The sequence below is a fragment of the Poecilia formosa genome, unplaced genomic scaffold (assembly GCF_000485575.1).
Source record: "Poecilia formosa unplaced genomic scaffold, Poecilia_formosa-5.1.2 Scaffold81, whole genome shotgun sequence".
Taxonomy (NCBI): domain Eukaryota; kingdom Metazoa; phylum Chordata; class Actinopteri; order Cyprinodontiformes; family Poeciliidae; genus Poecilia; species Poecilia formosa.
This window is the reverse complement of record NW_006800020.1, coordinates 1,779,735-1,805,772: the sequence shown is the minus strand read 5'-3', so window position 1 is coordinate 1,805,772 and position 26,038 is coordinate 1,779,735. Positions and strand designations below refer to the sequence as shown.

General features: G+C 38.9%; 5 protein-coding genes across 11 annotated transcripts; 3 read left to right on the top strand and 2 right to left on the bottom strand.

Moving 5' to 3' along the window:
- Window positions 1–24: 24 nt before the first annotated feature.
- cd151 (CD151 molecule) lies at window positions 25–5,524 on the top strand. 3 transcript variants are annotated; one of them, XM_007556874.2, is made up of 9 exons: window positions 26–174; window positions 1,041–1,125; window positions 2,129–2,208; window positions 2,840–2,914; window positions 3,433–3,453; window positions 3,779–3,883; window positions 4,034–4,189; window positions 4,710–4,796; window positions 4,885–5,524. In XM_007556874.2, exons 2-9 carry the CDS (start codon window positions 1,071–1,073, stop codon window positions 4,942–4,944), a joined length of 639 nt encoding a protein of 212 aa, XP_007556936.1. In that variant the 5' UTR covers window positions 26–174; window positions 1,041–1,070; the 3' UTR covers window positions 4,945–5,524. The 3 variants fall into 3 exon arrangements, with proteins under 3 accessions (XP_007556935.1, XP_007556936.1, XP_007556934.1); XM_007556872.2 differs by having other exon boundaries at window positions 28–174; window positions 2,017–2,208; XM_007556873.2 differs by lacking the exon at window positions 3,433–3,453 and having other exon boundaries at window positions 25–174; window positions 2,017–2,208.
- Window positions 5,525–5,614: 90 nt separating this feature from the next.
- On the top strand, window positions 5,615–8,562 carry gatd1 (glutamine amidotransferase class 1 domain containing 1). Its single transcript, XM_007556875.2, has 7 exons — window positions 5,615–5,702; window positions 5,882–5,958; window positions 7,567–7,672; window positions 7,771–7,878; window positions 7,958–8,049; window positions 8,139–8,232; window positions 8,315–8,562. The coding sequence occupies exons 1-7, from the start codon at window positions 5,654–5,656 to the stop codon at window positions 8,428–8,430; spliced, it is 642 nt and encodes a 213-aa protein (XP_007556937.1). The 5' UTR covers window positions 5,615–5,653; the 3' UTR covers window positions 8,431–8,562.
- Window positions 8,563–9,628: 1,066 nt separating this feature from the next.
- chid1 (chitinase domain containing 1) lies at window positions 9,629–13,930 on the bottom strand. 2 transcript variants are annotated; one of them, XM_007556871.2, is made up of 12 exons: window positions 13,558–13,930; window positions 13,306–13,449; window positions 12,394–12,526; window positions 12,265–12,309; window positions 12,077–12,183; window positions 11,934–11,995; window positions 11,756–11,845; window positions 11,553–11,654; window positions 11,318–11,467; window positions 10,382–10,462; window positions 10,248–10,287; window positions 9,629–10,143 (listed from the first exon to the last, which is right to left on the bottom strand). In XM_007556871.2, exons 1-12 carry the CDS (start codon window positions 13,663–13,665, stop codon window positions 10,045–10,047), a joined length of 1,161 nt encoding a protein of 386 aa, XP_007556933.1. In that variant the 5' UTR covers window positions 13,666–13,930; the 3' UTR covers window positions 9,629–10,044. The 2 variants fall into 2 exon arrangements, with proteins under 2 accessions (XP_007556933.1, XP_007556932.1); XM_007556870.2 differs by having other exon boundaries at window positions 10,248–10,290; window positions 13,558–13,929.
- An 86-nt stretch (window positions 13,931–14,016) lies between these two features.
- On the top strand, window positions 14,017–21,647 carry ighmbp2 (immunoglobulin mu DNA binding protein 2). Of its 4 annotated transcripts, none has more exons than XM_007556867.2 (17): window positions 14,030–14,129; window positions 14,366–14,454; window positions 15,250–15,419; window positions 15,519–15,714; window positions 15,792–15,889; window positions 15,973–16,136; window positions 16,244–16,444; window positions 16,534–16,681; window positions 16,754–16,928; window positions 17,542–17,724; window positions 17,818–17,936; window positions 18,029–18,123; window positions 19,308–19,431; window positions 19,519–20,126; window positions 20,157–20,346; window positions 20,422–20,621; window positions 21,371–21,647. In XM_007556867.2, exons 2-17 carry the CDS (start codon window positions 14,378–14,380, stop codon window positions 21,566–21,568), a joined length of 2,946 nt encoding a protein of 981 aa, XP_007556929.1. In that variant the 5' UTR covers window positions 14,030–14,129; window positions 14,366–14,377; the 3' UTR covers window positions 21,569–21,647. The 4 variants fall into 4 exon arrangements, with proteins under 4 accessions (XP_007556925.1, XP_007556929.1, XP_016529239.1 ...); XM_016673753.1 differs by having other exon boundaries at window positions 19,519–20,141; window positions 20,172–20,346; XM_007556863.1 differs by having other exon boundaries at window positions 14,017–14,091; window positions 19,519–20,346.
- On the bottom strand, window positions 21,577–26,013 carry LOC103141287 (E3 ubiquitin-protein ligase TRIM39-like). Its single transcript, XM_007556868.2, has 6 exons — window positions 25,519–26,013; window positions 25,168–25,263; window positions 24,777–25,007; window positions 23,122–23,144; window positions 22,922–23,040; window positions 21,577–22,334 (listed from the first exon to the last, which is right to left on the bottom strand). Exons 1-6 carry the CDS (start codon window positions 25,948–25,950, stop codon window positions 21,778–21,780), a joined length of 1,458 nt encoding a protein of 485 aa, XP_007556930.1. The 5' UTR covers window positions 25,951–26,013; the 3' UTR covers window positions 21,577–21,777.
- Between the last annotated feature and the right edge of the window lie 25 nt (window positions 26,014–26,038).

The window sequence follows — 26,038 nt, the reverse complement described above, 5'->3', positions numbered from 1 at the left end:
TGAGGCCAAAAGAGGAGGACAGACGCTCATGTAGGAGGCTGTGAGCGTCAATTGAAAACTTACACTGTTGCAGTTCTGCTTCAGCAACAGAGTCACAGTCACAGCAGGGTGAGTGGGATCTGCTCAGTTACCCCGAGAGTCATCATCCCTCTGGGACACATCGTCTGAATTCAGGTAGGGCTGTTGTCCTTTCAATAAAAAAAAAACAACGAGAGAGCAGCTTTTTCCATTACAGAGGAGGTTAAAAATAACTCACTACAAGTATCGAGGTTGTCTAATATTTAAGCTGGGGTGAGATAAGTTTACTGCTAACTGAAATATATACATTTTCTGATATATACTTTGCCCTTTCTTCTGTTTTCATCTACTTTAGAATAAATTTATATGCAAAACCTAAGGTTCTATATCTTTTAAGCTCTACACTTATGATAGTTCAGTTTCAAAAACATAAACTTTTTTATCGTAAAGTCAAATGTTAAACATACCAGGAGTAGAGTAAAGGGGTCAGCTTGCGTTACTGAGATGGGGAGCAGACGACTGTGCGCTGGCTGACATGTGACACAAGTTGTTAAGTATGTTTTCCCCACAACATATTTGATTTCATCTCTGAGCTCGTTCCATGCCCCCTTGAATAAATGTGGTGCCAGCTTTTTTGTCAGTCTACGGTTTAGTCAAAGGACGGAAACTGTCTGCATGTCGTCAGATAAGTTCATTAGACCTACAGCTGAGATTTAACTGATCCCGGCACTTCACTTCTTCACGTTGAAGGTGGAAGTTAAGCCAACTGAAAGAGGAAATTACTGAATGCATTTAGGTCACAGCTAACTAGTTTTAATCAGACACAGAGTTTGTGGTGATTAGGCTTTACTTACCCTGAAGCAATGAAAGTTTCACTGATAATTTTATCTAAAAGAGCAGAATTTGAGGTGTGACCTGAATTCAGAGTCTCTTAGCTCTCTGAGCTGTCTGGTTCTTTAGTATCTGGAAAATATTATGTTGCTTATCATGCTTGCAGACATTTAGCATATCTTGTTTTACAGGATGGAAACTCAACGTAAGAAGAAAAACACATGTGGGACAATTTGCCTGAAGTATCTACTTTTTCTCTTCAACATTTGTTTCTGGGTAAGTTTACGAATAAGTAGGTTTATGGATAAGAAGTCCCCTCTATGTATTTAGGTTTTACGAATGTACTAAAGTTCTTGCGTCAGATTCATGGTCATTTCAGCAAGATACCCAGTGGACAACAAAGCAAAATGACGATCTTCAGGACCAGGGTGCATAGACTAAAACATACTTCTAAACATAACCTTAGCTTAGCTTTAGTTTAGTTTAAGATGAAAAAATATGGGCGCAATGATGCTGAATAACATTAAAACAAACAAAAAGTGTTCATCCATAATGTGGGCTGCCTTACAGATGCAGGATGTGCTGAAGATGACATGGACACACTGCTGTTGTTTTGAGGGGGATTTCTCTTCATTTTCATTTTCTTTCCAGTTAAATTGCTGTTTCCACATGACCACAAATCTATGGTGTCAGATTCAATACCTTACAATATTACCGAAAAGTTAATATTTTTCAGAAACTCAATTCCCAAAGTAAATCACATTACCTAGATTAATTACACATAAATGAATGTTAACGACTGATTTTTCACTCATAGCTAATGAAAACACAACATGTAGTTAAGAATATTAACCTGTATTCAGACCAATAATGAACATTATATTAGTGAAATGTGGGCTTAAAGAATAGTATGTGTAATTTCTGCTTAAAGGTTATTTTCAAAATGTACTTTTAATCTGACAAATGAGTCTCATTGAGCACATATGCTAATTTAATTTAATTAAACATATTAACTTAAATGCATCTTGCAAAAAAAACAAATTCAACTCAAATCTTTAGGGGTTTACAGTGAATAAATGAGATGCTGTGTGGTTTGCATAAGCGAAGTAGCATCTTCTCAAAGTTAAGATATGCATGATTCTTGACGTGTGGCATGTTGTGTCTCAGCTGGCTGGAGGGGCCGTGTTGGCGGTGGGAGTGTGGACTCTGGTGGATAAGAGCGACTACATCAGTTTGTTGAACTCCGGCTTCTACTCAGCCTCTGCTTTCATCCTGATAGTCGCTGGAGTCATTGTGACTTTGACTGGAATAATCGGATGTTGCGCCACTCTGAATGAGAAGAGGAGCCTATTGATTGTGGTAAGATGGTAGATCCCACAGAAACACTGAAAAAATACAACATCTTAAATCGGTTAGCTTTTTGTTAAGCATATGAAGTCAGACAGTCGTGCACGAGCTCTTTATTACGGCAGAACATGACTCTGAGACGTGTGTGTTGAAAAATAATCCTTGGTGACCTTCTGTCTGGTCCCCATCCATTCAGGGTAGCCTGATATGAGAGGCATGTCTGTCAGATATGACAGATAAAGTCACGCAGAGTGTGTCTTTAAGAGTTTAGATTTAGAGCTCAGCTCATGCCAGAGGAATGAGGAGCATCACAAGCGGCTGCTCGGGCCACAGAATGAGAGGGAGAGAGAGGCAGACAGTCGCAGTGAGCGGGATACAATTCAAAGGCAAACCTGAACAAACTCTGTCACGTTACGTCTATTTTTATTTCCCCTTGGACCTCTGCCTTTTTAAACCGACGCCTTCCCTTCATCTTGTTGATTCATTTAATGGAACTATTACTTTTGATTCTTCAACTTTGTCCATATCCGAGCTTTTCCCTTAAATTCCATTAAGCCCCTAAATCTATCGAACTAATATAAAAGTAAAGATGTCTGAGTTTGAATTGTTTTTCATGTAACCTGTTTTCATGTCCGTTCTGTAGTATTTGGTGTTGCTGCTGTGTGTCTTTCTGCTGGAAATCACAGCTGGAGTCCTGGCTTATGTTTACCAACAGCAGGTAAATTTAGCTTTTAACTGGTTTTAATTCAATATAATATAATTTTCGAAACTTGTTAATTGGTCTTTAACCAGCTTGTCAATCACCTTAGTTAGGATGCTGAGTTAAAAATGGGTCAATAGTTGTTTAGTGAAGTGGGATGGTGAAATTATGTTTAATTGCAATTTATGATTTAAAAAAAGTTATTTGGTGGGGGACGGGGGGTTAATGTGTCTGAGGTAAAAATTTAAAGTATTTCATGCTGGCCAAAAAAAAGGAAGAATCTGTAAGCTTTTTTACGTCAATGTCCAAATACCAGAATAAGCAAATTGGTTGTTTTGAAAATGTAAACAAATGCATATTTTGTTTTGCATGTGTTTAGAATTATATCATCATGCAAAATTAGCTCTTCATTGTTAAAACCTAACTCTGTAGTTATTCTCTCTGCATGCTTTTCTCTGCATGTTCTTCTTTTGGTTTTTCTTCACTTTCTATTCTTCTCACAACCTCTGTTTCTTTTCCCCACTTCGTCACTGCAGTGTTTCCCTTTCTGCTACCAGGTAATCTCTTGAGATGTGTTTTCTGTTTTGCATCCGTGTTTCTCCCAGAAGTTCACATGCAATTCTAGTAAAAAGTTGAAATGCACTCCTAATGGTTTTGGATGTCATTGTTTTTGGGTTTAATGATGAATTTGAAGTGGGTTTTTTTTTTTGTTTTTTGTTTTTTTACAGTGAAATAAAATATTAACAAATAACTTCAATTAACTTTAAAGCAACAACTGAGTGTCTAGGTGTCAAATCGAATGACACAAAGGCAGGTGGAAAAAAAAGAGGAGCATTTGATTTTTTTTTTTCTTCCTACGCTCAAGTATTTCTTGTCTCACAGCTGGATGATGAGCTCAGACAGAACCTAAAGTTAAACATGCAGCAGAAATACCTGCAACCAGGCCAGGAGAGCGTCACACTGTCTGTTGACAAGCTACAACAAGAGGTGAGAACATTTGTTCCTACTAAGGCTGCAAAAACTAGCTCAAATAAAATAAATATGAGAGGAGCAGAAATAACTATCCTCAACCTTAAAAGATTGAATGCAGTTTTAGTAAAAAAAAAATAAAAATCTTTCTTTGTTCCTCCCACTCAGTTTAAATGTTGTGGAAGTCACAACTTCTCCGACTGGAGAGACAGTGAGTGGATCCGGGGAGAAGGAACTCAACAGCTCGTTCCTGACAGCTGCTGTAAAACTCCCAGTAGCCTCTGCGGTCGCAGAGATCATCCATCCAACATCTACAGGGTGGAGGTACAGCGCCTCGCAAAACACTCATAGCGCTTCGCCATTTCTTTATTTTTGCAAACTTTAAAGTGCAAAAATTGGGGATGTTGTGTGATATTTAATGCTTGGTGTATTGCTTTTTAACCTAACTGTGATTTAGTGTGTTTTACCAAGATCTTCATGATGCTGTTTGATCTCTAACTTACATCTGAGGCCTTCCAAGAGCAATTGTATTCATACCGGGATTAAATTACACACAGTTAAGTAACTAAGTGACTTCTGTAAGTCCATTCAGGGTTATCAGAGTAAAAAAGGTGAATAATACAAATGCAAGCAAAGGTTGTCATATTATTTGTGAAGAATTTTGAAAATCGTGTATGATTTCCTTTCTAGTTACAGACATCTCCATCATATGAATTCACATTGAACCGCATTGAAGTTTGAGGTTGTAGCAATAGAAAAAGTTTCAGGGAGCTAGATTCCTTCCTTAACTAATTGTTTCCGAACGTTTTAGATTTTCATTTCATTCTGTTACATTCCCACCCAGGGAGGATGCGTTGAGAAACTAGAGGATTACATAAGAAGCCAGTTATATATTCTCGGAGGAGTGGGTGTTGGGATTGCATTTCTACAGGTAAAATGAGGAAAACACAGATGAGTATTCGCAACCTGCGAAATGTGAAAGAGGAACTAACAAGTTATATACTTGTGTTTCCTTTCAGCTCGTAGGGATGATGTTCACATGCTGCCTTTGTCGAAACCTGAAGGAAGATCTGTATTGACGTTGGACCCTTTTAATATCACATTCTTGACTGTGCAACTTTTATTTGAATGATGTAAAACCCAACATTTCCCACAATGTTGCTGTAGAGTTGGAAGCTGAAATGATGAAAACTGTTTTAAATGACAAACACCACAGATGTACTAATGCTGCTGGACAGCACCAATCTCTATTTCACAAGAGGAAATTCTAGTTATCTTATTTTATGATAAAGTATGAGGTGTAAATATACTTCTATGCAAAATAAAACACACAAAAGATAATCAGGAGGTGTCTTTATGTAGCACAAGCAATTTAGTAAGGGCGATGGAAGTCCATCTCATCCACTGTGCAAGACAAAAGTATTTTATAATTGTGACTTTGCCAGCTCATATAAGTTGTATCTCGTAATTATGCTTTAACTGACTGATAATGTCATACTACCTCATCATTATGCTTTAGTATCTCACAACACTACTATCTAATAAATGTATAGTTATTAAATTAAGAGAGAACGCCACAGTTAAATTATTGTCGTAACTCTAATGCATTCTTTAAACTTGTTTAGTTGCAATGCGAATAAAATTGAATTATGCCCAACAGAATTTTTAAGGCTTTTATTCTGAAATTATTTTGGGGATGTTGTTGTCAGCTGACCTTACTTCCTTGTTAGATCGTTTTTTGTTTTTTTTGCACTTCTATTATCTTCTTTGGCAAAAAATAATAATAAAATGTCTGCGAAACCAACCTGCTTAATAGTGGCCAGCGCTTCCCCTCAAGGTGAGTCCACTGCGGCTTTCACTGCATAGTGTGGGAGCAGAGCCGTCATTTATGCAGCCTATTAGTTGTAATTCAACAATGTTATCCATGGTTCATTTAAACTGTAGCCGAATGTGCCGTTGTAGAGCATTGTTGTCTTTTTTTTTTAAGTGTTAAATCGGTGTGTTTTATTCGTTCAGGGGTCTCCGCCAAATCCTTTCTGCAGTGCTTCAGTCTTTGCAGCACAGCTTTCAATCTGCAGACCGCCACACCAGGGGTAAGAGCTTCAATATGAATGAATGAATGAATGAATGAGTGAATGCCTGAAAAGCAAGTGCAAACGTCAAACAACGTCCTGAGTACAAGTACATCACACAAAAATCTGTAAAAGCGCAACATTTCTTGCCAGTTATCGCAGAATGCGAAGCTATATAATCATCTCATAGTGATATCCCAAACCTGCTTTTGTAATTTTGATGATTATGGCTTACAGATGATGAAAACCCGAAATTCAGTGGTCTCAGAAAGCTGGCATACTTTGGAAAAAGGTAATTAATGGAAACAAATAGACATTGCTGAAGAAGCTGGCTGTTCACAGAGTTCTGTATCCAAGCATATTAAAAGAAAATTGGCTGGAAGGAAGAAGTATGGTAGGAAAAGATGCAACAGGGAGAACCTCAGTCTTGAGAGATTTGTAAAGCTAAATCTATTCCAGACACATAGACATGAGCAACATCAGAGAAAAGAAACAGAACCATGATATTATGGTCCAGAATTCTGTATTCAGATAAAAGTAAATTCTGCATTTCATTTGGAAATCAAAGTTCCAGGGTTTGAAGGAAAACTGGAGAGGCAGCAATGGACATGTTTTGCATATAAATGGTCATACTTTTCAGAAGCCTGACATTTGTGCTTAAAACATCCCTCCGTGATCGCTCTAATGTGATATTTATACTTTTCTGAGGCACTGAGTTTTGGGTTTTCTTTACCTGGGAGCCACTATTTTGCTTTCTGAGACAACTGGCAAGAAGCATTGCACTTTTATGCAATGTTCTATTTTGAGATATCCTGTGTGTTATCGTGGTGACATCCTGCTCCCCACTAAGGTGGTAAAATTATCTCATCCCTTCAATTCAAAATAGCACTATTCATCCGGTGAACAAAACAGGTTTCTCGCATTTTCTTGTTTTTTTGAGACGTTCTGATCAGTTCAAACCTTTCTGATCTATTCACATTCGCAAATTTCTTTCTAACACTATGATGCACACTTTGTTCATTTTGGTTTAATTAAAGCAGTCGATCAGCCAGTTATCCTCACAAATAAGATGGTTAGGTATGCTTTAATGTATAGCTGGGGAAAATATTTTCTGTCATGTTTTGTTTCATCCTAATCTACCATCTCTATATATATATAATTTAAAAAAATCAACCAGTTGGTGAGAATGAGGAATCAGAAGGTAAATTAAGTTTGTCAGTTCATTCCTTCCTTAAAGGCTTTTTGATACTGGAAATTGATTTGAATCTAGCAGCAAATTATGAGATTGCAAGATAATACCTTCACGCAATGCATCAAGTAGTGTGTCTGCCATCTTGTTCATATTTTTAGTAAACCAAAACATTGTGTCAAAGAACAAGCACTTTGTTGATGTGTTTATATAACAAATAAATGGTTTTTTTTATGCATAAATTAGATTTTTTAGTATTTGACTTGCTGATCAGAAATGGTAAAGGTGAAATTTGCAGATCTTGAATAAGATGTTTACCGAAACCAAAGTCTTTTCCACTAACAGAGTTTTTGTCGTGCTGTTTAACTTATAGCTGCCAGTTTGATGTCAACACTTCGTAATCTGTTCTATTTTACTACGAGTGTTTTTTGGAAATACAGGGAAAGCCAATAGACTTTGTGGGAGTTGATGAAAGCACAGCGAGATGGGTGCAGGACTTTAATGTGAAGTCCTACGCAACACCAGCCAAACTCGAATCCATAGATGGTGAGAAAAGTTGATTCCACAACCCATCTGCCGTTTTTATGTCTGCTGCTGATATTGGTTGGACTCTGCTCGGTTATGATCCGCCGATCTTTCCCAAGGTGCCAGATACCAGGCGCTGCTCATCCCTGACTGCCCCGGAGCGCCGAACGACCTGGCACACAGCGGCTCCATGCACCGAATTCTCACACAGTTCATCTCCCAGCAGAGTGAGTTCCAGACTTGTGTTAATGTCTTTGTTAACAGCCTCAGTGCTCGATGTATTTTTGTTTTCTCCGCCTTGTGCAGAGCCCGTGTGTGCTGTTGGACAGGGCGTGTCGGCACTGTGCTGTGCTACCGAGGGGCAGAAGTGGATCTTCAGTGGTTACAGCTTAACAGGGGTTAGTTAGTCTTCCCTTATGGGGGGAGATGTTTACTCAGGCTGATCGCATGTTTACGAGCTACCTAATAATCGATGTTTTCCTCAAAGCCGTCTGTGTTTGAGCTGGTGCGTCAGCCCGACTTTGCCAACCTTCCCCTTATTGTGGAGGATTTTGTGAAAGACAGCGGAGGATCTTATACAGGTGAGCAGCTGCACTGCACAGACCCTGAACGAATACGATCACTGTTCCTCGAACTGCTTTAACGCTCATCTCCGTTTCCCAGCGAGTCAAGAAGACGCCGTGCATGTAGTTATGGACAGACACGTCATAACTGGACAGAATCAGCAGTCGACGTCACTGGCAGTGAATAATCTCATCCTCCTTTGTAATGCCAAATAAAATGTCTCTCTGTCTGGATCTGTTAGTAACAAGCATTTATCTGGAACAAATCTTTGAAGATGATGGGTTCAACTGCAAATATGTGCACAACTACTTGTTAAACTTCTCAGTAAAAAGTCACAGATGCAACAACAAAGTATTCACACCCTTCAATTTTTTCCCCACTTTTATGAACTTTTTTCCAAATTAGGCTCAAGTATTTTGTCTGAACTCGGTAACCAACACCAGGACATAACAGCCTTTTATTTTTGACAAAATGCATTAATCCAGGATGCCGTGCCTTGATATTGTGTTTAATTACCTTTGGCTTTAATCACAACCTCAAGTCTAGGAGTTCCCTTCCTCCTCCACAGTAAAAACATGCAGAGAGGAGATCTGTCCAAAAAAAGAATCCCTATTTTTCACAAATATCTACTAGATAAAGTTTGTTCATTTTTGAAAAACCATGTTATTCTTATTTTTAGGTTTAAAATAAATAAAATCATATATCAGCACAAAGATCATGGCTCCATTTTATCAGACGTTGACATGTGCTCCGTTTCCAGTCTTCGTACACATCTAAACCTGCATAAATATTAATGACACTTTTAGAGCCATTCAGTTGTGGAATGATATTTTTTCCATGAAAAAAACAAAACAAAAAGAAAACCTGCATTTATATTGTATATTTATATTTAAAATCTTAAGTTGGTTCTTTATTTTTCTAGCCAAAGTTGAGTTATTCTGGAAGGTCAAAGGAGCTACTTGTTGCTCCGTAGCCATCCAGAACAGGTTGTTTTTAAAAACAAAAATCTATTCTGCTGCCATGTTTAAATTTTTGTCACAGAATCTCAACCCTATAGCATGATGCTGCCACCACTGTGCATCACAGAAGAGATTACTGCATCATTCCATATATTCAGGAAAAGCTGCACTGTGAGCAGCAGCCACTTCCATCAAAGGATGATGGTGGAAGCTCAGGTCAAAACAGTTATATTTAAGAAATTAGTCTTTCCTAATCTGTGAAATCTCAATTGTTTTAATAACGAGGGGCTTCAGTCTGGTTATTTTATCATGAAGGCCTGTTTGGTTGAACTGCGTTAGCGATATTTGACATCTGGCCTCGCCCTCATTATTAAGGTTGTGGTTCCTCACATATTTCACTCTTGAAAAGCAGAGGTACTTTCTGGACATTTAATGTTTGAAAATATGTTGGGGGTTTTTTACTGTGTCACCATATTATTCTGCTTACATTTTTTAAAGAAAACAATATTCAGATCTCTTTCACAATAAGTCAGTAACAAAACGTGAGAAGTCAATGGGTGTGAAAACATTCCTGGGAAACTGTAGTTGTTACAGCCCTGAACATCATAATTTCTGCACTGTACAAATTACAAAATCATAAATTAACACAAATGAAACAAATCTGAAGTACCAATGTTTTCTTTAAGTGCTTTTTCAAAACAAGCTGCCCACGTTTTCCTGACCCTCAAACCAGCTGATTATTTTCCAGACCGATTATTTTTCTGCCGCATTTTTTCCTTCTCCAGTTCAAAGAGGCAAAAAAAAAAAAAAGAAAAAATGTACAGACACCAAAAACACTGTTTCCTTTATAAAAAAAAAAAACTCCAACGTTTATAGGAGATCGTAGAAATAATCCAGTCCTTGTCCCATTTCCCATAAAGATAATCCTGTTCCCAGCTCGGTAGCCAAAGAAATCCTCATGTGGATTGACTGCAAAAAAAGTTTAAAAAAAAAAAAATTTTAAATGTAAAAATATTTTACATTTCTTTACTGTTATAATTTGCACTATAATAATAATAATAAAAAAAGTTTACCTTCAGTGAAGGATAGTACACCACATGCTTTGCAGCATTGCTTCTGGGAAGAAGTGAAGAACATTTATTTAGGAATGCTTCTCAGAGTCAAACTTTTTCAAGTGGTTTTTTTTTTTATTTATTTATTTAAGTACCTTTTGTAACTGAAGTGATGCTCAGCAGAGTATTCATCCCAGGTCATCTTTGGTCTTTGTTCTCGCAAAATCTCAATGTACCTACAGAGATCAGCCAGGAAATGGAAACTGTTAGAGCTCCTGAATGTTTTTCCTCACGCTGCGTTAGACTTCTCTTAACAGTTGGAATTTTGGTCCGAGAACGGATTTACACCTGAGAACGATCTGGTAGCAAACCAGGCAATTTATCCAGGGTACTTTTACAACCAGCAATACAAGTCAGGTAAAAATGTTCAGCAGATATATAAAAAAATTCACTACTGTCAAAATGTTAAGGTTTTGTAATGTAAAACAATAAGATTTTTTTTTTAATCTGATCTTTTTCTTCCTTTAATGAGACATTTATCTTGCATTATTCAACTGAACAGAGAAAAATAAGCTATGGTGAGCTTGTTGTTGCATAAACGGCTCCATCATTTAACCATTTAACATTTTGTTAAAGCACCATTTGATTCAGTTCTAGCAGTCAGTCCAGCAATGAATTAAATATTTGAACTAATCCTAGAATAACTTGATCAACATTTGTTTACTCTGCAGAGAGGTCACGAAGGATCGAAATAATTCGGCCCAGGAGCCAAATTTGACCTTAAGTGTAATTAATTATATTTGGTCAAACAGGTAATTCCACATCCCAATAATCTGGGATGTGGAATTACCTGTTAGCTAACTGATAAGCTAACCTTAGCTTATCGGTTAGGGTTAGTCCCCCTCCTCTGATTACATTCAATGGCGACCTCTGTATACTTTAGTAACCGAGATGCAAAATAAGTAAGCGATAGGATTTTATGAACAAGTCATTTCTCTGGTTTTGCAGCAATAACTAAATCCTGAAGGACAACTCGATAAATACTGAAACAATCTCATTTAACCAGCAAAGAACCAACAGTTCTATCTCACCTCCCACCCAGCACCGGCTCTGTCCCATGGCTTGAAAAATCAAGGCCATACAAATTCACTCCAAGCAGGATCTTTTGTCTCCACTGAGTGTTCGGTGCAAGCTGCAGAACACAGTCTCTGATCCAGGGCAGTGGCGAGCTCGGACCTGGTCTGTTAGAACAATTAAAAAGGAAAGGGTTAATTTCTTAATTTTCTCTGCCTGCTTTCAGAAAAATCCTCTCATCTATGAACTCACCTGGGTCCACTAGAGTAGTCGTAGGTCATGAGGCTGAATCCATCAACAACAGGGGCCAACTCATCGAACTCCTCCCTGCCAAACATCCCCGGGCTCCCCGAACTGATAATTACAGCAAAAACATTTATTTTCTTTAACTTGGAACAGTTTAAGGTTTTGTTTTACGCAAAAGTAATTGTTGAATATATAATAATTATATTCACCTCGTCACAGCTGGCGGGATAACTAGTATGCAGTCTAACTTTTTAGCATTTAAAGTCTCACACACATGTTTCACCAAATGAACAAGCTCCCTGTTAATAAAAGAGATTAAAAAATGTTTAATCAAATCAAAACGTTAAGAGTTTTCCTCCAATATCCCTTTTCAAAAGAGTAACTCGCTTTCTCTTGTTCCCGCCCAGCTGACTCCAAAGCTCCAGGGTAAATCCATCGAAACCCTCTGTCTGAAAGGCCACAAAGTTCCCATCAAACTCATATTGGGCGAACGACAAAACCGCAAAGATAAAACCTAATACATTTATTACCTTAGCAACATCTACGAGTTCGCCGGACAGCTCCTCGATTTCATCCTCACTCCCAAACACGCTCATGTAATCCTGGTAGGACCAGCCGTCAAACAACACTCTGGGCACTGGATATAAATAGGTTGAGAAAACCATGAAACAACCTCCTGATCTCAAAACGCATCCACCAACAGATGCCATCTGCTCACCCATCCTGACTTTTTTGTTTGACTTGCGTACCGCTTTGACCCAGCCTACAGAGACAAAAGCATGTTATTTTGCTGTATGAAAATGAGCAGACATTTAAAATTTGGCTGACAGTGAAGTGAGTTATCTACCAGCGTCGTGATCATGGAGTCCTGTGACGTCAAACGTCCCGGGAGCTCGTCGGCGGAGCTGAAGCCAAACCGGAGAGACCGACGACAGCTTGGAGCCAAACTGCTTGGCGATATCATAGCCATGGGAGTTCCACTGCAGGATAACAACAAATATGAAACGAGAGAGGACTGGTCAGACGAAAATGAACAAATACGTGTCCACTGGTTTGTCATAGAATATGTGACGAGAACTCAAGAGAAAGGGAAGTGTAGCCTTAAGAAAACCACAAAGCTGTATCTCTAATTGGAAAAAAAAAATGGCCTCAATTTGCTATCGAACATAAATATTGGACTCAAACAATAGAAGGTCTTGAGGTGTGATGAGTCCAGATTCACCTCTTTGCAGAGCAAGGAGAAAATTAGGATAAAAGAAAAAAAACAACACATGAAGTTAAGAAAAACATTGTTCATAACTGAATTGTTTCCTGATTGTTCAGCAAAGCTTCTACAAGATGTTCCTTTCCACCATAGATTCAGTTTGATTGTAAACACAAGACTCAGTAATTATCTCGATACCAGATTGGTGTCAAAATAATTGACATTTAATTGCATTCCATCAACTAAGTCCTCAAAACTCAAACCTACGGCAAACGTCTTCATCAAAGTAAAGTTTCAAAACATGCCAAACTTTTTTTGTAATGCTTCAACTCAGTTAAGTTAAAGCATTACTTTAACGCTATAGAAAAGAATGGTTTACAAAAGACTGATAAGTACTATTATTCTCATTAAGAATTTAAGAGCTGCTAATAATATCCATTTGTCTAGGTTACAAGTGTAGGCAGCAATCTGATTCCTTCTTGGTTGCGGTAACAACCAATTAACGTCTGAACAACACCAATTAAGATGCACATTTATTTTTAGATAGAGACTTACAGGCGTGATATATCCCAGCACTGGTCCTTCAAATGTCTTCTTGATATGAGCACAGTATCTCTTTTCTTCCTTCACTATGTCCTTCCACTGCACATCTGTCACAACAAGGCCTCTCTCCAACACAGACAATTCAGCTGGAGAACTCTACAAGGCGAAATAAAGGAAGAAAACCGTTTGAGGCTTTGAGCAAAAGCATCGAGTGTTTACTCTAAACAGTCCTTAGTTCACAGGTAGAGAGCAGCTGCTACTTGCCTGCGCTTCAACTTTCTGCGACTTCTTTGAATCCGTTTTTGACAGAGTGGCACCGACCAGCCAGCAGAAAGCGCTGGCATGTAGCAGAAATATCAACATAGACTTCATTTTTTGAAATGTCAGTTAATAATTATCTGGCTCACGTATGTCAGTGCAAGTGCTTTCTTCCTTCCTTCCTATCTGCCACAGATGAAGCAGATTAAAAACCATGTCCTGAAGTGTGACGTCACGTGAGACAGCGACCGCAAAGGGTACGGTCAACATTCACCGCTTTGAAAAGGAAAAAAAACAATAAACGCGTTTATATGATTTAAAACAGACTGTCACTGATAGAAAACTTAGCTCAACGTGTTGTTGAAGCGTCACCACAGCTAGGTAACTTCCGCGTCTAGTGCTTTTCAAAATAAAGGTTCTGACCAATCACAAAAACATATCTTCCCAGCCGGTAGGTGGCAGTGTGGTGGACTTAAAAACCGGATGACACAAGTCAAAGCAGGCTGCTGTAAACAGACGCAGGGGTATTCATGGTGCAATGTAAGAGAAGACTTTTGACGGGTATTTGAACAACTACAGTGCGTATTTACATTCTTGACTCCAAACCGAACTCTGAGTTACTTTCTTAAAATTTCGTCCCAAATGTTGCCGTGTCAACATAATTTTTTCTGTTTACGTCAATGAGCTTCATTACACAGGTTAAAGTCTAAAATATGAGAGCCAGCATTTCAAATCTCAAATATATTTTTTGATAGATTAAATAAAGCAGCATAAATTATGCTTTCGTTTTTTTGTTTTTTTTTATGTACTATAGGTGTACTGAGCAATGGCATTGGAGAAATTTGTGTCCAAGACTCTGGAGCTTCTACAGGAGGAGCGGGAGGCTGAAATAGAGGAAACCAAGTATGAAATGTTTACAAGTTATTATTTATTATTAACAAAAAGAGCCATGTACAATCCCACATTAACCTTCAAAAATGCGAACTTTCAAATACTGAAACTTTTGAGATGTTTCTTCCCAAAAGTCAAAGTAAAAATAACCAGAGGTTTTACAGAATCTGCTATTTATTTTGTTGTTGTTTTTTTTATATAGAAAAAATATAAATCGATTGATTTGAAAAGGGCTCTTCTTATAAACTGATCATTTTAGATGTGTACACTATAAATTATTTCCTGAGAAAGAATCATAGCCCATGTCTATGATACAGACATGGGCTTTTTTTTTAATAGATTCAATTTAAGTGAAACATGACTGAAATTCCAAAACAAAATGTAAGTGGATTTTTGCTTTTTCGGTATAGAATTCTGTCACATTTTTTAAATTTAACTAGTTAAATAATTGTCATGATTACACATAAGATTTCAATATGATAAACTGATCATTTTGACTAATTCCTATAAAGTAAAGTTTCTTATTTTTTTATGTTACTACAATTTTTTTTCACTGTTTGTTTTAGTCCATGTTTTCCAAAGTACTAATTGTGCTTGTGAAGCTCCAGGTTGCATACTCTCATAGATTAATAATCCTCTTTTAATCAATATTTAATCAGTTCATCTATGATGAAAAGTGATAGATTTATCTTGTTCATGACAAGCTTCAGTTTGTCCTAAATCTGTCTTCAAAATATGATTAAAAAAATACCAAACATTTTTGTCATATCATAGTTGTGTTTGTAAAAGGACATATTCAATCCTCAGGATATGGCAGGAGAACATTTCCTTGAAGGATCTTCAGAATAAAGGAGTTTGCCTGCTGAAGCTTCAGATAGGGAGTCAGTCCACCGGCCTGTACGGTCGCACCGTCATCGTTTTAGAGCCAAGGAAGCATCTCGGTTTCTCCTCCCTTCCGAGCAACAGCTTTGGGCCAGGTGACAAAGGAGCCTTAAAAGTATTACTGTTGCTTTGGTTTTAATTTTTTCTCAGACCGGGATTCACGTCTTTTTTTTTTGTTTTCTTTTGTTTTACAGGCGATATTGTTGGCATATATGACCCTTCTGGGTGCAGTGCAGCCTCACAGATCTGCACAGGGATAGTAACAAGGATCAGCCAAGCTTCTATCAGTGTGGCCTTTGACGACCTGAAGGATGGAGCCAGCTTTGATTCAGATGGTCTTTATAATCTCTTGAAGCTGGCCAATGATGTTACCTACAAACGGATGAAACGGTAACATCCAGAGGGTGAAATGCAGTTTAAACTCAGCTTCAACCCATCTTATGTTTATAATGTGTTCATCTCTGCAGGGCCTTAAATGTATTAAATGGCTACAGAACCGGACCAGCTTCCAGTCTGATACATGTTCTCTTTGGAGATGCGCAGCCTTCTTCTCACTCACAGTCAAGTGAGTGAAGCTGGTCATAACACAAGTTTAAAGATCACAGTATCCAGATTAAATATGTGTATTTTGCTCTTTTGTTTTATCAGATGAGTTTGAGTTCTTTAATTCCGAATTGGACGATTCCCAGAGAGAAGCTGTATCCTTCGCTCTTTCGCAGAGAGAGCTGGCTGTGGTTCATGGACCTCCAGGCACAGGAAAAACCACCACAGTGGTGGAGATCATCCTGCAAGCTGTGAAACAAGGCCAGAAGGTGCAAAGAGTTTCAATAATTTAGCACAGTAAAAAAAAAAAAAAATGTGCTTCTTAAATAATCAGATACTGGATCCCTGGTATAAGTATGGTCCTGTTCATGTCCAGGTCCTGTGTTGTGCCCCCTCAAATGTTGCCGTTGATAATTTAGTGGAGAGGCTTGCTCGCTGTAAAGCCAAAGTCTTGAGACTGGGCCACCCCGCCAGACTGCTGGAATCCATCCAGAAACACTCACTGGACGCCATCCTCGCTCAGAGCGACAACGCAAACATCATCGCCGACATCCGGAAGGACATCGACAAAGCATTGGTCAGCACTGGAAATTGTATTCCTGCTAGGATGGAAATTTGTTAGTCTCCTAGAAACTAAAGAAACTTTTTTTTTTCTTTTCTTTTCAGGTGGGGATGAAGAAGAAAAGCGAGAAAGGAGAGCGAGGAAACTTTAAACGTGAAATAGGAGAGCTGAGGAAAGAGCTGAGAAACAGGGAGACGGCAGCCATCGCTGAGATCCTGAAGAGTGCTGATGTCGTGTTGTCCACAAACACCGGTCAGTAGAGTTAAGCGGTCATCATCCTTCAGCTGCAGCAATGAAAATAATGGAGGAGGTTTGTGTTCACAGGTGCATGTGACGATGGTCCTCTGAAGTTCCTGCCGGCAGAGCATTTTGATTGGGTGGTGATCGATGAGTGTGCGCAGGCCCTGGAGAGCAGCTGCTGGATCGCTTTACTCAGAGCGCGCAAATGCATCCTAGCTGGAGACTACAAGCAGTTACCACCAACCATCAAGTCACAAACGTAACAAAACAAGATGTGTTTTTGTTTTTGTTAACTGTCAGGAATTTATTTGTGACTTTTCAATGAGTAAAGCTGATCTGTTCTCTTTAAAACACACTCACTGTCCTCTTTTTTTATGTATTCATTTTTAACACAATCAGTTTAAAGGGGGGAAGAGGATTATGATGTGAAATTGACTTCTTTTTTGAGCTTTACATCATGTTATAATGTTATTACCTCATCAAAAACATATCTGAAGTGTTGCTTTGATTCTTTCATGCATGTTTGAGGAATCTCCCATAGCAACCATTCAGGGGGTGCCTAAACGCTGGCTCTCACAAAGCCAATCCCACACTAAACCAACTTTAGTGTGGGATTGAATGGGAGATTCACAGAGAAATCTGCAGCAACTGCATAAAGTTCTCATGTTAAAATGGACCAAAATCATTGATTTGTTGAATCTGCCTTGAGGAATTAACTACCATCAAGGCATACATTGTAAAATAAGTACTGATTTTATTTAGGTCATAGCAAACAAAAATCAAGGTTAAATTGTACGTGTTGTGAAAACAAACTTAAAGCATTTACCAAGCTCATCAAACCATCCTGTTCTGTCCGTGTCCTTTCTGCACAGAGCTGCAGCTAAAGGCCTGTCCCTGAGTCTCATGGAGAGACTTATTCATACGTATGGGGACTCGGTGGTCCGTATGTTAACAGTTCAGTACCGCATGAACAGTGCTATCATGGAATGGGCCTCCAAGGAGATGTACCATGGACGATTAACCGCTCACAGCTCCGTGGAGAAACATTTATTGAAGTAAGTTTCCACACACTCCTGGAGAATGTCTCATACTCCCAAGGCAGCGAAGGCTGACTCCTGAAACTAATCGTAAAATCTTTTCTGCTGCAGAGATCTGCCGGGCGTTGCCTGCGTCGAAGAGACCAGCACGCCACTTCTTCTGATCGACACCGCAGGGTGCGGTCTGAGCGAAATGGAGATCGCAGACGAGCAGTCCAAAGGCAACCAAGGTAAATGTCTTTCCTGGAAGACTGTAGAAAATCTCAATGGGTTTATTGATTTTTCTAGTGTAACGTTTAACTTTTACTGACTGTGTCTTCAGGTGAGGTCGACATTGTTTCACTGCATATAAAGAGCCTGACGGAAGCCGGAGTAAAGGCTAAAGACATTGCTGTTATCGCTCCGTATAATCTACAAGTAAGTCTCTGGTTTGAGAAGAGCTGCAGGCAACACTGATTTTTAGCTTCACAAAATGACACTGAACCTGGCAAACAAAGCAAACATTTTTTTACTGTGCAGAAGACATGATAAGTCATCGATACACTTCACAAACCAGAGCACAACAAAGAAAATACATTGTAAAAATAACCTGAAACAAATTTCATTTTGTTTATTGATGAGTCAAATAAGGAACATTATTGCCATTTCAAAATTAATTGATCAGCGCAGAATAAACTATTTTAAGATAAAAGCAAACACACAGGTGGATAAAAAAGTTGGTAGACCAAAGAGCCATGATGAAAATGGTCGATGAAATAGGATGAAACTGACAAAATTACTAATTAGTAAATGATAAATAAAACTTCACTAACATTAATTAAAGCAAAGAAAATCATACATTTCTAGCACATGGTATACCAAAAATAATTTTTGTCCAGACCTGTTTCATTAGTTTCTTTATTCTTATTATTATTATTATTATTATTATTATTATTCTGGGGTACCACACTTCAAAACCAATGTCTGATTTCCATTTGTTAATTTTCAGTAAGTTTTTATTTATTATTTTGTTATTTTTGGTCATTAACACTGCGGGGTACCAACAATTTTCTCCACAAGTGTAAATTGGCTGGCTTGGATGGATATGAGATCAGTACCTGTATATCTGTGGAATATTTAGAAACTAAATATTATTACCATGTAAAAAATAAATTTAATTTTGTTTTGTTAATTCCTGATTACTCGGCAATATATTTAGATTATCCTGCCACATCATTTTCCTAAAACATGAAATTCAGTCCCAACTTTAATGGCTGAGTGGCCAAATTTGTTCCTGTTCATAAATCTCCACAGGTCTGCCTTTGGGAGTTTTCCCCTGAATCTGAGTTTTTAACATTTTGGTCTATAGTATGTTTAAATTAATAATAAATAAGAAAGTGGGCAATTAACATTAAACTCCTTGTATGAATTAACTTTAACTTAAATATTAGTATTGTTCTAGAAACAGTTGTGCTTTTCCTTTCATATTACTTGATTTCTAATATAATAAAGTGAATATATTATATGATGCATCATAATGTATACTATTAACAATGTTTAACTAAAGTCCAGGATCAAACCTTTTATTAAGGGATTAAATGTTTTTAATCATTTCTCTAAAGGTGGATCTTCTGCGTCAGAAGCTTTCTGCACGTCACCCAGAGATGGAAATAAAGTCTGTGGACGGATTTCAGGGCAGAGAAAAGGAAGCTGTTGTGCTGTCGTTAGTTCGCTCCAACAGAAAAGGTTGTTTCCTAATATAAATTTCTTATGATTTTTGCTAAATCATAACCATGAACTGTTTTGAATAGTTTTTTTTTTTCCCCTCTTTAGGTGAGGTGGGTTTTCTTGCAGAGGACAGACGGATAAATGTCGCCGTCACACGCGCAAGACGTCACATCGCCGTAGTGTGCGACACGCAGACAGTTAGGAATCACGCTTTCCTCAAATCTCTGGTCGATCACATGACCGAGGTCGGTGAGGTCAGAACTGCATTTGAGTACCTGCAAGATATCGTGCCACAGAACTACACCCGTGATCGTAAAGACACAAAGACCAACACTTCCTCCACGTCTAGCAAGCAGAAGAACAGAGATCAGGCTCCAGGTAAAGCAAAGGAAGGCCAGAAAACGACCAGCAGCTCTAAGGACAACACAGCTGGTTCACAGAATCACACAAAGTCCCACACATCAGCCCAGAAAGACCAAAAAGACAACAAGAGCCGATACGCTGAGATCAAACTGCAAGTGGAGAATTTCATGAAGGATGTAAATATGAAGAATTTACAGTTCCCATCATCCTTCAACTCCCACGATCGCCTGCTGATCCACCAGATCACTGAGGAGCTGGGCCTCGTTCATGAGAGCAGAGGAGAAGGCGGCGGCAGGTGCATCACCGTCTCCCGGCCGGTGGCATCGGAGCCTGTCGAGGAGCCGACGCAGGAGGAAACCCAAGAGGAGGAAACCCCAGAGGAGGAAACCCCAGAGGAGGAACCTGCTCCTGCTCTGCAGAGTGAGCCGCCACCATCCCAACCTTCAGTAGATCTGAAGACTTTGCATCTGGAGAGAATGCGAAGGGAGCAGCAGAAGAGGGAGGAAAATGTCCAGCAAAAGAAGCAACAGAACTGCAACCCTGCAGCTCAGGGAACAAAGAAGTCTAAAGGTTTGTCTCAAACCATCTGGAAGTGTTTCAACTCCACATCTGCTCACAGGATAACTCTGGGTTATTTCCCCTCAGGAAAGAAGAAAACGAAGGCAGGGGCCTGTGACATCGCTGCTGCCGCCGTTCCAGATGATGACTTTGATGCCCTCATCAGCGCTGTCGTGAAGGCGGACAGTGTTTGCAGTTTTGTGAAATGCAAAGCGTCTGTGTTGACACTCGGCCAGCTTTGCATCTACTGCAACCGGCAGTTCTGTCTCAGTCATCACATACCGGAGGTAAGAAGCGCTCTGGCTCAGAACTTGTACTACAGCTCTGAACAATAAAATACTGTAGAGAAATTAATTTACTTCAGTCATTTATTTTCATTGCTGAAGAAGCTGGCTGCATCTAAGCATTATAACAGAAAATTGAGTGGAAGGAAGCAAGTTGTTTAAGTAGGTGCAACAAATACGGGTTTAGGAGAAACCAAAATTGCAGAAGAGGGAGGAAGACGTCCAGCTGCAGTCGGCATGAAAAGACTTACCACTTTGGAAAACTGCTTTGGGTCAAGCTACTTTTTCCTATTGTGGTTCTCGTACTTGGAATACAATCCAAAGTAACATAAGGGACCTCTCTCTTCTCACCTCATTTAAAAAATATCTTAAAAACGGGCTCTCGGAGACCCAAAAATGTCAACATTGAGCGTATGTAAAGATGTATAGATTTTTACGATTGTTTTATGCATTTCTCACTCCGTCGTGTTATTTTGTGATTTTTTTTATTTCTGTATTTAGTGTTGTGCTTTAACATCAACCTGCCAATGGAACTAGAGAAGGAAATAAGCCACCATGTAAATGTTCATTAACACATATTGTCCCATTTTTAAAAAATAATATCATTGAATGTTTTGATGGAGAACAACCAAAGAATTTCACATTTTAGTTAAATTCCTGAAACTTTGTTTTTTTTCAGCGATATTCCAGTGTATTGCTGTTTTCTAAGTGCCGTTTTGTTTTCTAAGTGCCGTTTTGTTTTGTTGTTTTAGGTTCATGGCTGTGGAGATAAGGCAAAGTCTCACGCTCGGATGAGAATAAGCAAAGAGGGGGTTCTTTATGCCGGGAGTGGGAAGAAAGACAAATCGTTGGACCCTAATAAGAAAGTGTACCTACAAAGAAAACTGGATTCTAAGCTGAAAGATATGGCATCACAAAGAAAATCAAAGAACAAGGAGAAGGACACTTAATGTCTTAAAATAACCTCTATAGTTTATTGAATGTGAAAACTTTGTTCTAAATAAAACAGCTCAAATATTCAACTCAAAATACTCCAATGTCCCTCATTTGATACAGAATGTTGCTTAGTTTTAATTTTATGTCAAAAGAATTACATTTACTTCTGCTCTTTTGTTTTTGTCACTTAAAGACCCAACGTCATGCAATCCCACTTCACTTCCTAGGCCTTCTCTGGAACCACTTTCATTGTCTGCGCGCAGACTGTGAGTGGGCTTGAGTTTTTCCAGTCCTCACACAACCCAACAGAGAAGTATGGGAAGAGTTTCTCTGTGAATTTGTCTTTGAACGTGTATATCACAGCCGAGTCGGCAGCATTGGTGAAAACTACCCTTCCTTTGTCGCAGTCCAGCTGCACGGTAAGCCTCTCCGGCATCTGCTTCACCGACACCCTGGTGCGAGGCGAGGTCTGAGCCCAGAGGGAATCTTTGCTGCACTGGCCCATCACCCAGTAACCCTCTTCGGGGCTCAGGAAGGTGGTGCTTTTCCTTTTGATGGACTCACGCGCCACCCCTACGAACCAGTCTTTGCTGTGGCCCACCTCTACGGTCCAGCTGTGCTTCCCGGAAGTGAACCCGGTGGCGCCCAGCACACACATGCGGCTGGTGCAGCGCTCCGGGTTGTCGGGCAGAAGCAGCTTGTTGCTGTACTGCACACTGGTCAGCTCCTGGGTCAGCTTCAGATTGGAATGGGCCGTGTTTGAGTCCAGAACGACTGAAGCTGCAAAACAGGAAGTTCAGTTGAAGCCCGAGTGTGTAACCTTTTATTTAAAAAAAATATTTCACATATTTGTTGGAACAGTTATGACGTGACAATAGTATGAGACGGATAATCTGTGAAAAAAATTGAGCTCCTCTGCCTTTTCCCAGCGCTAAGTAGAAGCAGCCAATCAGAGCCAGGAGGAGGGTCTTGGTGCTGTCAATCAGCTCCTCCCTTGCTCTCTGCTACCGCACAACTTCTCCCTGTCAGCAGAGCCCGTTCTGAATGCTAAGGCTAGTTAGCATGGCCACCGATGACAGGGGATAAACGGTGTTCCTTCAATGGTTTGTTGTTTCTCCACCATTAGCACATTTAGCAGTGTGTTTATGAGGTTGATTGATGGTGCTAAGACCCTCCTCCTGGCTCTGATTGGTTGATTTTGATCGGAGTGGCGCATTTCTCAGCACTGGGAGGATGTGATCTCTTCTCAGGTTACATTTCTTATGTTAAACTGTCACAACATAGTGACTGTTTAATGAATATACAAAAAACTTTTTTAAAAATAGGTTAATCAGTGGTTTTGTACACCTAATGGTAAATGCGCTTACCATATTTGACATTTTTCAACATCTTCTGGCAAACGGTAAATTTGAGTATTCCCAGATGCTTGGCAGAATTAATCAAAATGTCTCTCATGGTCTCAGGTTCCTGGATCTTGCGTTTGACGCTGAAACATGTGAAAATCATACCAACATTGGTTTATAGAAAGATTTATTACTGATTTTTGCAGATGAGAGCTTGTACATACCTTTGCTTTGTTCGCTTGTATTCCTAAACATGAAGTAAAAAAAAACACGTTGAAGACACTTTTTTTAGCAAAAAGATTGTATGCATTCTATATGCAGTCATTGGAAAAACATCCAGAGTCATCATGGAGACACTAATTATACCTCTGCTGATAGGTATGCTACACAAGGCAATCATGAGCAAATGCACAGGTAAAACAGGTCCTTAGTTAAGTATGTTTAGTCTGGATATGACTTTACTCTTTGACCATTTTATAATCTGCATAAACTTAATTTATCATTTTTTTTACAGGCCTGCACCATGTGCTTAAAGTTTTTGTTCACCCAAGCAGCATTTCTGACTTCCTCCTGTCAGCATCACAATGTCAGTATTTTGTACAACCCATATTTGGATGTGTATTATTACATATCAATTTTATTTTATTCCTAAAACAGCACATCCTTTTACAGCCACTTGTAGAAAAAATGTCAAATTAGAGCCACAAACTGTGGTGAGTTTTGCTGGGATTTAATGTGAAAGATCCGCTGCACAACTGTAGATTTAAAGGAAAAGTATTATATGGTTCTCTTAATTGTTTTGCAAAAACAAAATCTGAAAACTGAAACGTGTCACTTTTAAATCTGACTTCCAAACATTTCCACACGGCTGTTACAAGTTGAAAGCCGCAAAATTCAAATTCCATCTAAAAACATTAAGCCATCTAAAAACAAAGTACTGTGAATTGTCGATTTTCTGTTTTCTTGGTCTAGAATTTAATTATGTTTATTGTCAGCAACAAAAACGGGATGTGGGTTACTGTTTCCGTGACGACGCCTGGAACAACCTAAGTGTAATGAATGGTTGCACTCTTTTTGCATTGAAGTAAACAGCGCTGATCCCATTAATGACCGGATTTGAAAAATAAATACTTTGTGTTGAACCCAACGATTTTCACGGTAAGAATAGTTTAAGCTGTTTCTGAAAATCTCACTCTCAAGCAATTTTTACAAGCGCACATCTGCACCAAGTTCTAGTGTTGATCCAAATTTCTGCAATTCTCCGAGCTGTTCCGAAACACGTTGTACTTGTTTTCTTCCCTTCTCTGCCAATTACTGCCAATAAAGCCCACTCATGCTACAAAATCTTTTTTTTTTAAATACACCAGAACTTGTAGTTGTAATGTGGCAAAATGTGGAAAAACCTGAATTGGCAGGAATACGTTTACCAACCAATGTATGTTATGCATTTGGGTGCAGCCCATATTTAAAACTAAGAGGATTCTGGTAACTTCTAACCATTTATGGCAATCATGACCCATTGAAAATTTTAGATTTTCTTTGTTCCCTCCGAGTGATCAGTAGTTTCCAAATTTTCCATTTGGAACGTTTACAATATTCTCTTTAGCACCAAACTGCTGTGTGGAGTTCACAGAGTTCACATCGATTAAAAGATGGTTCAATTCTACCATCAATTTAAATGCTCCACTTCTTGCTTTTTGTGGATTTTTCAGAGGTCGGTGTCATTTCCTGTGAGCCTGTATCCACTAATTCACCTAGTTTTAATTTAAATGTCAAAAATCCACATATTCTGAAAAGAGAACATGTTGACTTAGAATTTCCGTGAAATTAATATTGACTATTTTATCAAAGATATAAGTCCATGATCAGTAGATTGTACCTGTAAGAATGGCAAATCCTTAGCTCTGAGGACGATATCTACTTTGCTGATGGTGGAGTTGAGAGCCTGGATCTCCTTTTCTATGTCTTCAATCTTATTACACATGACCTGCATTTTTATTTTCTCTTCCTGTTTGAGCATTCTCAGCCTCATGTCTTCTTCATCCTTGAGGAACTGGTGAAGCTGCAGAAATTCCCCCTTTATCACCGTCTCGATTTCATCACTTTGAGTCTGTAACATTGGAGCAGGCCAGTTATTCTGGTTAGTGTTTGCTAAGGAGGGACTTTTCCATCCCTACAGGAAAAAGGTAGCCTAAGAGCTCAACATTAAGATTAAAACAGTGGAAATGCTGAAATTATCCAAGAAAAAAAATAATCTCAAAAGCTTTTACCTTTATATAGGTTTTGATCTCCTCCCATTGGTGTTTTGTTTTACTCATTGTTCTTACTTTCTTTCTTAAGGACCCAAGGATGTTAGAAATTTCTGTCTAAAATGAGAATATGAAGAACACTTTGAAAATGCCTGACTGAATAGCTAAATTTCATTTTCATAGCAAATTAAGATACAATGTTGGTACAATTCTGGTCATTATGTTCTGATACTTTACACACACACACACACACACACACACACACAGAAAAAAATCTCCCTATCCTCAGCCAGAAGGTAGCCAGACTTGTCTTGCTTATCACACTGTTATCTTACCATGTTTGATTCCTCCTTGTTTTCATCCATACTATACCTTTTTCTGCTGAGCTGCTTCCTCCACTGGGCAGCACTTGTGCACTTTGTGGTCCTTTGATATTTGGCAGACGAGACAGATGGGAACCTCATCATTGTCGCAAAAAACCTTCAGCTTCTCGTTATGAAGCACACAAATCTCCTGATCCATAGCCTTTTTGTTTTGAAAGTCCTCCACGATTAACTTCAGATCCTGGTTGACAGCGGGCATCCCAGAGGAAGACTCAATGCCGCACACGGGACATTCTTGACTCTTTTTCCACTCCCAGAACCTGTGCAGGCAAAGTTTGCAAACGTTGTGTCCGCATAGTAAAAGGACAGGGTAAGTATAAATGTTGGAGCACTGAGGACAGGATATCTCTTCCACAGAGACAGATTTCTTGGTTGATATCATGATGGTGTCCGCCTCCAGAGTGACTAGATAAGAAAACATCTAGTTTCCGCACTGCAGTTTCTACACTGACTGATTCCGGCAAATGCTGCTCAGCTAGTCGAGCAAGTTAAAAATCCCAGCATGTTCA